Genomic DNA, 13114 nt, shown 5'->3' on the forward strand with positions numbered 1-13114 from the left:
CCTGAACCCATAGGTTCTATTTGCATGATCTTCTTGGGGTCTTGACAAATGTAATCAGCAGCAGTGCGGAATGATAAACCATAGTCTCAATAGACCATAGTCAACCCAGTGTTCAATTGCGACACATGGCGGTAGACGTTTAGCCTCTTTAGACGAGGCATAACAAGAGCTTCTCACAACCAACCAACATTAAAATGTGATTTCTGGAAGAGAAACATGGCCAGCAGTGTAATTATCAACACATGCTGTTTTGTGTTTACTGATCTAGTCAGCCATCTTAAAATAAATATACTGTAGTAATTGTAACTTCCATTGCACTGTGTAACTTAAAAAAAGAAACTTTATTTCCAGGTATTTGCAACAAACAAAAAATCCATGAAGAAATTCCAGGAAGAAGAAGCATTTCAGAGAATGAATTTTTTATACCAGGTATTTCTGTGCCTTAACAACTTTACACATTTCCTTTTTGTCAATACTGACATTTGTATACTCTGAGAACAAAAAGGCTGTTAGTTTCAATTGTCACTGCAAAGACAGATGTAAGAAGAATAGCCAATTTATGTAGTCTGGTAACCTGAACCAAGACTTTTTTTTCCAAGCTCTTTATTAGCATAGATTTTATATTTGTCTGTGTGTTTCTGTATCTACATCATTATTATGGCGTAGTTCTGGCACACGTTCAAATAACAAACCACTAGTCTTGTATAATACTGGTCATCAACTTGTTTATAGGCAACTAACATTTCTTCATGTTGTCTAACATTTCCTCGATAAGTTTTAGAACTTAATCTTTCTTTTGGTTTGACAAAAGGGTCTCAAATACATATCATCATACGTAGAACATGCTGAGCAGATGACTAATGTTGGACTAGTTGTGAAATTGTCACCATAATATTTTTTCATTTTAGGCAGTCTTGGATATTTTATATCTGTTTTCAGTAGCAATCTTAATCACATTTTTTTTTTAATTCAGTTTATAACCATGGTGATTTTTGTCACATTGGTTATCATCTAAGACTTGTTTCTGTGCCTGACGTTTCATCTCCCTTTGTTTGTTCTAGTGAATGACTGGTACACTTGTTTATTACTGGATACTTACTATAGTACTGACAATTTTTGTTTCCCCCCGTGAAAGTTTACAGCAACAAGAACAAGTAGAAGCATTTATCAACTTACAAGTATTATAAGCACAATAGTACATACATTCCTTGCTTTTTTTCTTTACCGTGCCGTGTCCCAGTCCCTCGGTAGACTGAGGTGGCCGCAATGGCATTTGCATATGGAGACATGCTCTCGCATTGTTAACTGTCGTCCTATGAAGGCAAACTGCATTCATTATAAATAGTTGCATGCACAGTGTCATCGGATTCTTTGGGATAGAAAGCAAGCTAGCTGGATTTCATGTACTAGTTCTTTTAACAGTTCCACTACGTCTTGCGTTGTGTGGGCCAACCTTGGTCAGCTTTCTGGGACCAAGGTCCACTTCCCTGTTTCCTGCCTGAAAATAGCAGACAATGTCATAGTGGACCCTATTGCCATCTCCAACACCTTGGGCCGCCATTTTGCAGAGATTTTGAGCTCCTCCCACTATCAGACTTCCTCCACTGGAAATGAGCAGGATCATGCTCTCACTTCATTCCGATCCTCCACCCCAGGGCGAGATGATGTTCACATGCAGATGTTGCTGTACTTTTCTCTTGCGGGCAAGCACTTTCTCCTTTGTATGTACAACTGCATCTGGGCAGAGGGCACATTTACCAGATGCTGGTGTGAAGCCACTGCCATACCCATACCTAAGCCTGGTAAGGACAAACACCTTCGTTTTAGCTACTGCCCCATTTCTCTCACCAGCTGTGTTGCAAAGTAATGGAATGTATGATTCATGCCGGTCTGGTATGGTGGCTTGAGTCTCGCCATTTACTAACCACTGCACAGGGGAATTTCAAGCGCGCTGTTCTGCAGTTGACCATCTTGTCACTTTGTCCACCCATGTCATGAATGGTTTTCTGCAGAATTCCCAGACTGGCTGTGTTTTACAGTTTGGAGAAAGCCTAAGACATCTGTTAGAGGACAGGTATCCTCCGTACACTATACACATGGGCTTCCGTGGCCTCATTCCCTGTTCCCTCCAGGAATTTTTAAGAGACCAAGTTTTCAAGGTAAGCATGGGTTCTGTCTTGTCGGACACCTTAATCCAGGAAAATGGTGTGTCTCAGAGTTCCATCTTGAGTGTCATGCTCGTAGCTATTGCCATTAACCCTGTAATGACCTGTGTCCTGCTGGGAATCTCCGGCTCCCTTTTCATTGACAATTTTGCTATCTATTATAGTTCTCCATGGGCCTGTCTCATTGAATGGTGTCTTCAGTGATGTCTTGACTATCTTTACTCATGGAGCATTGACAATGGCTTTAATTTTTCATCTGACAAAACTGCTTGTCTGAATTTTTGGCGGTGCAGTTGGTTTCTTCCACCGCCTTTACATCTTGGGCCTGTTGCTCTTCCGTTCATTGAAACTATGAGATTCCTGGGGGTCATGCTCGATAGGAACTTCCTTGGTCCTCCCTGGCGGCCCACTGTATGTGGTCCCTCAATACCCTACTTGTCCTTAGTGGTACTTCCTGGAGGCCAGATTGAACCAACCTCCTCCATTTGTACCGGTCCTTTGTCCATTAGAAACTCGACTTTGGGTGTTTCGTTTATGCATCTGCCCATTTGTCCCTCTTATGCAGTCTCAATACCATCCACCATTGTGGCATCCATTTGGCCACAGGTGCCTTTTATACTAGCCCGCTTGAGAGTCCGTATGCAGAACCTGGCGAACTACCTCTGTCCTACTGCCGTGACTTTTTCCTCAGCAGATAAGCATGCCATTTGTCATGCATGACCACCCATCCTATGTCTCCTTCTTCGAAGACTCCTTTCATTGCCAGTGTGGGGGTGCCCCTATTCTCTTACATCCTCCAGTTGCCTTTCAGCTCTTGCAGTGGCATCTTAACTTCACGCTACCTGGCACTATCCTGCTGGATGTGAACCCTTCACCACCTCAGCTTCATGCACCGGCATGCTTTCACCTAGGCCTTCATTCGCTTCCTAAGGACATTATTCCAACCTCACTCAATCGCCTTCAGTTTCATGACCTTCACACGGAACTTCGCGATAGCATCTTTGCATACACTAAATGGTTCATGAACTGTCTGTGGTGTTGGGTGTGCCTTCATCATTGGCACCAACATTTTTTGGTATCGTCATCCAGAACACTACTTGGTATTTACAGTAGACTCTTTATCCTGTATCAGGCCATGCAGTACCTCCAATGGCACAGGCTTTTAAATTGCATCATCTGCTCTGACTTTGTGCTCTTGAAAGCCTCTTGTGTGCTGTACACCGTCCATACCTTAGTGCAACAGATTCAAGAAAGCTGTCACTTGCTCTCTCTTGAAGGAGCCACTATGATGTTTATTTGGGTTCCTGGTCACATCGGTTTGCCAGGGAATGAGGCCGCTGACACTGCTGTCAAGTCTGCAGTCCTCGCACCTCAGGCCCCTAGTTCTTACATTTCCTCCAACAACCTCTGTGTTGCTGTTTGTCAGCAGGTGGTGTCAGTTTGGCATCACCACTGGTCCTCCCGTCATGGGAACAAGCTTCAAGTTATTAAGCCTCTCCCAGTGGCGTGGATGACCTCCTCTCGGCCCTCTCGCTGTGAGATTATTTTAAGAAGGTTGTGCGGTCTTTTTAGACTACTGGCAATTAAAATTGCTACACCAAGAAGAAATGCAGATGATAAACGGGTATTCATTGGACAAGTATATTATACTAGAACTGATATGTGATTACACTTTCACGCAATTTGGGTGCATGGATCCTGATAAATCAGTACCCAGAACAACCACGTCTGGCCATAATAATGGCCATGATACGCCTGGGCATTGAGTCAGACAGAGCTTGGATGGTGTGTACAGGTACAGCTGTCCATGCAGCTTCAACACGATACCACAGTTCATCAAGAGTAGTGACTGGCATATTGTGACGAGCCAGTTGCTCGGCCACCATTGACTAGACATTTTCAATTGGTGAGAGATGTGGAGAATGTCTGGCCAGGGCAGCAGTCGAACTTTTTCTGTATCCAGAAAGGCCCGTACAGGACCTGCAACATGCGGTCGTGCATTATACTGCTGAAATGTAGGGTTTCGCAGGGACCGAATGAAGGGTAGAGCCACGGGTCGTAACACATCTGAAATGTAACGTCCACTGTTCAAAGTGCCGTCAATGCGAACAAGAGGTGACGGAGACGTGTAACCAATGGCACTCCATACCAACATGCCGGGTGATACGCCAGTATGGCAATGACGAATACATGCTTTCAATGTGCGTTCACCGCGATGTCACCAAACACGGATGCGACCATCATGATGCTGTAAACAGAACCTGGATTCATCCGAAAAAATGACATTTTGCCATTTGTGCACCCAGGTTCGTCATTGAGTACACCATCGCAGGCGCTCCTGTCTGTGATGCAGCGTCAAGGGTAACTGCAGCCATGGTGTCCGAGCTGATAGTCCATGCTGCTGCAAACGTCGTCGAACTGTTCGTGCAGATGGTTGTTGTCTTGCAAACGTCACCATCTGTTGACTCAGGGATCAAGATGTGGCTGCATGATCTGCTACAGCCGTGTGGATAAGATGCCTGTTATCTCGACTGCTAGTGATACGAGGCCATTGGGATCCAGCACGGCGCTCCATATTACCCTCCTGAACCCACCAATTCCATATTCTGCTAACAGTCATTGGATCTCGACCAAAGCGAGCAGCAATGTTGCGATACGATAAACCGCAATTGCGATAGGCTACAATCTGACCTTTATCAAAGTTGGAAACGTGATCGTACGCATTTATCCTCCTTACACGAGGCATCACAACAATGTTTCACCAGGCAACGCCGGTCAACTGCTGTTTGTGTATGAGAAATCGGTTGGAAACTTTCATCATGTCAGCATGTTGTAGGTGTCGCCACCGGTGGCAACCTCATGTGAATGCTCTGAAAAGCTAACCATTTGCATATCACAGCATCTTCTTTCTGTTGGTTAAATTTCGCGTCTGTAGCATGTCATCTTTGTGGGTAGCAATTTTAATGGCCAGTAGTGTAGCTGTGGCCATTTGTTAAGTGGTGCTCCCCCACCACTTTGTGCTCATTGCCATCAACCTTTGACCGTCCACCATTTCCTGTTGGAATGCGTGTTTTTTATTTGCTAATGTTCCCGTTTGTTGTCTGAATTATTGCGCTTTAGCAAATGACGCATGGGCTGCCAACCGCATTTTACTTTTTATCTGCTGTACAAATATAGTGGACATTTAATCATTAGTTCAGGACCTCCATTTCTCTATGGCATATTTTATAGACCTTTCTCCACATCCCTGTGTTTAGCTGTCTTCTCTTCCGTTGATTGGAATTTGTGTAGCCGCTTTTAACTCCTCTCTCTGTCTTCATGTTCTACAGTTCTGAGATGGGCATATATGACTCTAGTTGTTTTTTCATCCTAAAACAAAACAAACAGGACATAATTCTAACAGTAATATGCAATCCTCACACATGCAGTACCGAAGAACGATAGACAACTTTGTGTTGTCCCGGACAGAACCTAAAAATAAGCAATTGCTACTCTTCAGTTGTGTTATTTCTGTGTTTTCATTATTGCAGGCAGCAGCTTCTCTTCTGTTAAAGGATCCAAACCATTTTGACATAGCTACCCATTATGGAGCTATTATGAGGAGCATATCAAAGAAATCAGTTCTTCGTATGTAAGTATCTCTAGTCAGTAAAAATTCTAATTTTTCTTTACCATAGATCATTGAATTAAAAACCTCAAAGGTTACTTGAGAGTTTCCATTATCAGGAATAGTTGTAAAATATTTCATTAAAACCACTCCAAATTGCAAAATTTTAAAATTGATTGGTAGTCATGTTGTCGTACATGCTAAGCCTATTGATAGCACAGATGGGTTGTGACTTAAGACACCAAATGCCTGAAGAGATAATTAAAAATAGTAAAAAAGAATAAGTATTGCTATAACCACAAGTCATACAATGTCGTCTTAAAAGATAGGTGTTTCAACTAAGAGATGTATTTGCTTGAATATCAGGCTCATTTCAACTCTATGAATGCAGTGGTGAAGATCCCCCTTTAAGGAGACGCCTAATTTTTTAGCAATAAGGCCATGCATTCATGAGCCAAATGCCTATTTTACATGTAAATGACAGTGTTACACCCTAATGAATTAAGACAATGACCATTATGAATGAAGAGCTAATTACAACATTTTCAGTTACAATTGGATACAAATTGAAAACAAAATTTTATCTTGTTACTGTAAACAGAGGCAAAAAAGTGATGTTCCTTACAATTATTTCCATGCCCCTATGTTTCATTTTACTGTTTAAAAGATCATTTTATGCAGATTTAATAAAGAGATTTGTAAATGAATCAGAGGTGATTGAAATAAAATTCTGATCAGTTTCATTTTATTCAGTCTAAATTAGTGTTCAGATCACATAACCAAATTAATTTATGACAATATACAGGAAGTAAACACGCATCCCCATATCTACCTGTTTAAATAATCAAGTTTTCACTGAACTTGCCAGAAATCAGACATGTGAAGGTATTAGATGCATCACATACACAAAGGCTATTAAACTAAACTACTTGCCTAACTTAAACTGTACACTGCACTCTCTGTGTAGAAGTTTGAACACAGCCTTCATCAGAAAAAGAAAGAGACACACCATTCATGTCTTTTCTTTCTCTACTCTCCTGTGTTTATTCATCGCCTTCCAAACTGCATCTACTTACAAACCACACTGTATCAACAGTCACCTGCATACAACACAGGCACTGTGCAGGTGGTTCTAGCTGATGGATTTGGTCATATGAGCATGTGAGTTTGAAAGAGTGGGGTGTGTGTGTGTGTGTGTGTGTGTGTGTGTGTGTGTGTGTGTGTGTGTGTGTGTGTGTGTTTTCTGATGTAGGCTGTGGCCAAAAGCTTACATGTGTCTCTTAATTGTCTGTCTGCAGCTTGATGTCATCTTTACGGTTAGTAGCAATCTATAATATTGTTCTGAAATGTCACTCAAATTAAACACAGTGGTGTTCTATGACATATAAGAAAGTTCTGCAACAGTCGCATAAGACTGGTGCTAGTGGTTCCACTAAGAGGATGTGAATCAAGTTTGTTTTAAATACATGTTGTAATGTTTGTGACTTTGAGATTGGATGTGGTCAGTTGTTAGTCAAGAATACCTTTCAGGTGACAAAGGTGCCATTATCAACACCTCAAGAGTTCAAGCAAGGTTGTATAATAGGGCTAAAAGAAGCTGGATGCTCCTTCTGCGATATTGCAAAAAGGCCACTGTTCGCGATTGCCAGCAGTGGTGGTCATGAGAATGCACAGTCGCAAGATGAGGCCCTGGATGGCCATGTGGCACTACATAGAAGGAAGACACTGGCACATCATATTGCATCTGCGGCAGCAGTTGGCACCATAGTGACACAACAAACTGTTACAAATCTGTTAATTCAAGGACAGGTCTGAGCCAGATGCCCTGTAGTGCACATTACGCTGACCCCAAACCACTGCTATCTGCGACTTCAGTGGCGTCACATGAGAGTTCATTGGAGGGCAGGGTGGAGTCTATTGATTTCTGATGAAAGCTGGTTCTGCATTGGTGCCAGTGTTGGCTGTGTCATGGTTAGGAGGAAGTCAGTTGAAGGCCTGCAACCAGCCTGTCAGCATGCGACACACACTGGCCCTTCACCTGGAATTATGGTCTGGGGGGTGCACTTTTGACAGCAGGAGCATACTGGTGGTTATCCCATGTACCCTGACTGGAAATTTGTGTGTCAATCTGGTGATTTGACCTGTTGCGCTGCCATTCAAGAACTGCAATTCCGGGGTTGTTTTCCAACAGGGTAACACTCACCCACATAACACTGTTGTAACCCAACATGCTCTTCATTGAGTTAACATGTTGCCTTGTCCTGCTTGATCACCAGATCAGTCTCCAGTTGAGCACAGATGGGACATAACGGACAACTCCAACATCATCCACAAACAGCATAAACTGTCCCTGTATTAACTGACCCACAAACTGACATCCAGCACCTGTACAACACAGTGCATGCACATTCACATGCTAGCATTCAACATTCTGGCAGTTACACCAGTTATTAATGTATCAGCATTTCACATTTGCAATGGCTTCTTGTGTTTACATGAACTGTGATCTTGCAATGTTAATCACTTACATGTGTTAACTTGGCAAATGTATTCTTGAAATTTCATTACTCTGCATTTATTTTTGGTGTTGCATCAGTGTATGTCCACTCCCTGTATGGACTGGTCAGTTGCACTGTGACCCCTCTTCATTTCATTGTTAGACTGGAGCTTACTCTTGGCTGGAATTCTGGTTGGTTGTATTGTTCCAGTAGCCTGACGACATTGCTCACAATGGAGGTAGTTAAGCATCTCAGAGCATCGTATTACACTTTGTGAAACCTAGTCACAATACAGCCTGCAGATAAATTTATTTGCCAGTTTCTTCACAACTTTGCCTCCAATATTTAAAAAAAAAGACACGACCTCTCAGTATTTAAAAAAAAAAAAAAAAATACAACCTCCCAGTATTCTCACCTTTCCCCTCATACATACGGAAATGGGAACCCCGCATTGTTTGACACTTCATAGTTCTGACAGATTCTCATCAAAGTTGAATGGTTTCTCCAGATCAAGAAGTATCTCATGTTCTGACACAAAAGAAAATTTTCACTTATTTTATGCTAAATCAAATATAGACTTCAAGCAAGCTTTCAACAATGTAGGAAAAGGTAATATTGCTACTTACCATAAAGATGATGCTTTAAGTTGCAGACAGGCACAGTTAGCATACTTAAACATAAGCTTTCGGCCACAGCCTTCATCAGAAAATGAAACACACTATTCATTCACACAAGCAACCACGCCTCATGCAAGCATGACTGCCAACTCAGGCATCTTGGACCAGACTGTTACTATCACGTGAAATGGAAGTAGCAATCTGAAAGGGGCAGGGAAGGGAAAAGGGATAGCAGTGCATGGGTGGGGCAAGAGAGGAACACTGTCTGGTAGAGTATGCACTAGAACGCCAACAGGCACAGAGTCAGGACATTTTGGGGCAGGGAGGTGAGGAAAACAGAGTGAAAAAAGGAGATGAACAGGGAAAGATGCGTGGGAGCATTGACAGATGGTGTCAAACGGAGAGGGTGGGAGTCAAGAATGGGAAGGAAATGATAGGGCAGAGGGAGTGGAAACTGTTCAGTGGAGGGTATGGAGGACAGTATGTTGCCGTAGGTTGAGGCCAGGACAATTACAGGAGTGGAGAATGTGTTGTAAGGATAGTACCAACATGCACAGTTCAGAAAAGCTGGTGATTGAGGGAAGGATTCAAATGGCTCCATAGTGAAGCAACCATTGAAATCAGGCATGTTATGTTCAATTGCATGTTGTGCTTCAAGGTGGTCTACCTTGCACTTGGCCACAGTTCGGTGGTGGCCATTCATGATATTAGACAGCTGGTTGATAGTCACACCAATATCGTCAACTCTGTGACGCAAATGGTTGTAGATTCCTTGACCTACACTATGGGGTGGAAGGTTGTAGGATGCCCTTCTACACACAGGAAGCAGCTACATGGGTAACACAGTACTTGTGTGCACAGGGTTTTTTTTTAGATTAGGTTCCTCCCCACGGGAAACAAACCGTTGGCCTGAAAAATTACCAGTTCATGACACTAATGTGGGTGTGCCAACTGTAAAAGTTGTTAGCTCACCTAAACAGGTCATTCCAAAGGATTTACATATGCTATATCTCATGTTAGCAAATTGTTGAAGTACTGTAGCAAGATCCCCGAGTTACTCTCCGAAATAAACAGTAACAATGCCAATATTATATTAGGTACCAAAACCTGGTTGGCACCGGACATAAGTAGCAGTGAAATTTTGAACTTGGATTGGACAACGTTTAGGAAGGATAGGACTGATGCTATGGGTGGTGGTGTGTTCATTGCAGTTAAAAGCTGTTTAAACCAGTTGAAATCGATATTGGATCAGACTGTGAAATAGTCTGGATAAAGCTGCAATCAGACAAGGATTGATCATTGTATTAGGATGTTTTTATAGACCACCAGCATCCGCAACAAACCTCGCAGAATGTTTCAGGGAAAGTCTAGAGTACATAGGAAATAAATATCCAAATTATCCATTAGTTATAGGTGGAGAGGCAACGGCCTTGCCGCAGTGGATACACCGGTTCCCGTGAGATCACCGAAGTTAAGCGCTGTCGGGCGTGGCCGGCACTTGGATGGGTGACCATCCAGCCGCCATGTGCTGTTGCCATTTTTCGGGGTGCACTCAGCCTCATGATGCCAATTGAGGAGCTACTCAACCGAATAGTAGTGGCTCCGGTCAAAGAAAACCATCATAACGACCGGGAGAGCGTTGTGCTGACCACACGCCCCTCCTATCCGCATCCTCACCGAGGATGACACGGCGGTCGGATAGTCCCGATGGGCCACTTATGGCCTGAAGATGGAGTGCTTTATAGGTGAAGGCTTTAATCTGGCATCCATTGACTGGGAAAATTACACGTTTACCACAGGGGGCAGAAGCAGAGACTCGTGAAGTTATTCAAGGAGCACTTTCAATGTACAAGCTTCAGCAATTGGTTAGAAAACCAACTCAAGATGGGAACATATTAGATATCTTGGTGACAAACAGACCTGATCGTTTTGAGGAAGTTAATATAAAAGAAGGTATTAATGACCATAATGTGATTGTGGCTTCTATGTCAGTGGAAGTTGCAAAAAACCAAACGAACAGTGTAGATTTTTCTTGTTTGGGAAAGCAAATAAAAGTGTCATAGTCAGCTCCAAGCATTCACCGTGAGACTCAAAGATATTAAGCATCTTTTGTTAGAATTTAAAGGTACTGTCCACCACCTAGCAAAAATATAGGGGAGGGAAAGGATCTACCTTGGTACAACAAACATATTAGGGAGTTGCTGAGAAAGCAGAGAATTTTGCACAGTCATTTTAAAAGTTGTCACTGCCCCGCTGACAAACAGAAATTATGCGAAATGAAAGTAGCTGTCAAAATGTCAGAGAGAGATTCTTTTAACGAATTTGAAAGCAATTTGTCCACATATGCTCTTTGGACCGACCGGTTGTGTTGACATTTTGTGTGCGCTTATTTTTGAAGTTCTAGTGAGTACTAAGTGCAGTGGCTAGATTTTATTAGGTTTAATTGCATTCAGTAGTGTAATAACTGTTTGGGGAAGTGAAGATTTTAAGTTCTGTGCCACATTTTTAAAGAAAATAGCATAAAACCATTACCGCTTAACAGCTGTTTTTAGGCCTAAATTTTGTGTGCGAAAGTTAAGTGATTCGAAGTCTAAGTAAGTACATTAGTATTATATTTATATTAGAGCCCCATAGAGCATAGTAAATAGGAAATTATCTTTATTTAGTGATAGCTTAAGAAGTAGGCCTATATTGTAAACGATCATGAGTGTGAAGTGTTTTAGCTGCCGTAGGATAGTTAGTTCTGGGGTGCTATGCAGCTGTAGTGACAGATCGTTTCACTGGGGGGAATGTAGTGGCATGGAAACTGGGGAACAAAATGAAGCTCTTCCTAGGTACTGTAGTGTGTTCACGGGATATGAAAATAGCAGAACAGGAGGAGAAGATTAGAGCCCTTCAGGCTGAATGAGATAAAGCTAGGGAGGAACTCATTAGGTTAAGGGGGAAGAAGGGTGAAGAGAAGTGGGAAGTGGTAGGAGGGAACAAGGGCCACAGAAAGAGGACAGTATCTGACTGTTACATTGATGGCACAAAAAACAGATTTGCCCTGGTGCCACAGTTAAGTAATGAAGAGCCTCATGTAGATGTAGGTGCACAGCAGAATTAAGTTAGGAAGCCTGTTGCTTCAGAAAAAGTAGGAAAAAAATTCTGCTGTTAGGTAGCAGTCATGGAAGAGGTGTGGGCCAACTTCTGAAGGGAAAATTAGGTGACAGCTACCAGGTCACAAACTCTTTCAAGCCTAGTGCATCTCTCAACCAAGTGATAGAGGGCCTAGGAGCTTTGTGTAAGGGTTTCACGAAGGAGGATCATGTTGTAATAGTGGGTGGAGCAGGGAACGGAATCGATAGGTACCTGGTAAAAATAGCACCTCGTAAAAATAGCATCAGCAACAAACCATACTAATGTTGAGTTTGTGCCTGTTTTCAAGTAGTACAATCGAACCCAGTTGAACAGCTCTGTGAAGAGGGTCAATATGGAGTTGGATCGACTGCTTCGGGCTGGTGCTGGGTCAGGGATTGGTTTGGTTCCTATTGACATTATTGCTAGGTGGGGCTTTTCTTCTCATGGCCTGCATCTCAATAGAATAGGGAAGGATATACTAGCTAGGTTGATAGCAAATTCTTTAAGGGGGGGACACTGTAACTCATGGAAGTAGTTCTTTTTTAGATTAAGCTGATTATCTACACATTCAATATTGAAACAAGAAGTATTTGAAAATGTTAAGCATAATACTTGTGAAGACAAAAAAAAGTAACAATAAATTTACTACATCAAATTATCAGAGGTTTAAAAAACAAAATTAATGAATTTTAGCTCTGTTTAGATGAGCTACAGTCTACAAATCCTGTTGATATTATTTTTATTTCTGAACATCATTTAGGTAGTGAAATTTAAATGCTTAATATGGTAGGATATACCTTAGCTTCAAAGTACTGTAGAAAAGAGATGGAGAAAGGAGTTGCCACTTACATTAGAAAGGGTCACAATTATAAAAACATTGACATTCTTAAATACTGTATTGATCAGCATTTTGAAGCATGTGCCACACAAGTAGAAACACACACAAGAAAAATAATTAGTCACAGTATACAGGGCTCCAACTGGTAATTTCCAGCTATTTACTAAACAGGCTTGATGCAGTATTAAATTTCTTAACTTCTAAAAATAATGAACTCATACTAAGTGGAGATTTTAATTTAAATTTTCTGAAGGATAATTACTCAAGAT

General features: G+C 42.0%; 1 protein-coding gene and 1 pseudogene across 4 annotated transcripts in view; both read left to right on the plus strand.

Annotated features, from left to right (window-relative positions):
* The window catches only part of LOC124783285 (ribonuclease P protein subunit p21), a 51724-nt gene that overhangs the window by 13371 nt on the left and 25239 nt on the right, over window positions 1-13114 (plus strand). For 3 of the 4 annotated variants that reach the window (XM_047254008.1, XM_047254009.1, XM_047254010.1), the window contains exons 2-3: window positions 352-429; window positions 5696-5796. In XM_047254008.1, coding sequence (XP_047109964.1) covers window positions 352-429; window positions 5696-5796 — 179 coding nt within the window. The remainder of the gene's footprint in view (window positions 1-351; window positions 430-5695; window positions 5797-13114) is intronic. The other variant, XM_047254011.1, reaches the window with a different exon arrangement.
* On the plus strand, window positions 10308-10424 carry LOC124727729 (annotated as a pseudogene).

Source organism: Schistocerca piceifrons, chromosome 1 (assembly GCF_021461385.2).
Source record: "Schistocerca piceifrons isolate TAMUIC-IGC-003096 chromosome 1, iqSchPice1.1, whole genome shotgun sequence".
Lineage (NCBI taxonomy): Eukaryota > Metazoa > Arthropoda > Insecta > Orthoptera > Acrididae > Schistocerca > Schistocerca piceifrons.